The 329-nt window shown below is 65.7% G+C and overlaps 1 protein-coding gene across 1 annotated transcript in view; it reads left to right on the forward strand.

The window, feature by feature from the left end:
• The window catches only part of EPB41L1 (erythrocyte membrane protein band 4.1-like 1), a gene marked incomplete at both ends in the record, with an annotated part of 24,005 nt that overhangs the window by 3,716 nt on the left and 19,960 nt on the right, over positions 1-329 (forward strand). Inside the window, one exon of the mRNA XM_010147358.1 lies at positions 225-328. Coding sequence (XP_010145660.1) covers positions 225-328 — 104 coding nt within the window. The remainder of the gene's footprint in view (positions 1-224; position 329) is intronic.

The raw sequence follows: 329 nt of genomic DNA on the forward strand, positions 1-329 counted from the left end.
GTGATAGCTCAGCCTGCCTGTGAGCAGGGGGACGTGGCAGGGCTGGGGTCAGGCGTCTTGGGGGTGGGTATCCCCCCACTTCCCTGTTCCCTAGGACCAGCTGTCCCTTCTGTAGGGTGTTCAGGGCCCCTCGGCCCCCAGGTCTGAGCTGACAGGGTGGGGAGTTGGGGTTGGGGGTTGGGGGTGTCAGGGCTGCGGTGACCCAGGCTCTCCCCCATGGGCAGAGTTCTCGCGCCCAGCCTCTGTCAGCGAGAACCATGACGCCGGTGCAGAGGGTGAGAAGCAGGATGAGGATGGTGAGTTTGGCAGCAGGAGACGGTCCGAGACGG

This window comes from Eurypyga helias, unplaced genomic scaffold (assembly GCF_000690775.1).
Source record: "Eurypyga helias isolate BGI_N326 unplaced genomic scaffold, ASM69077v1 scaffold33902, whole genome shotgun sequence".
In the NCBI taxonomy this organism is placed as follows: domain Eukaryota; kingdom Metazoa; phylum Chordata; class Aves; order Eurypygiformes; family Eurypygidae; genus Eurypyga; species Eurypyga helias.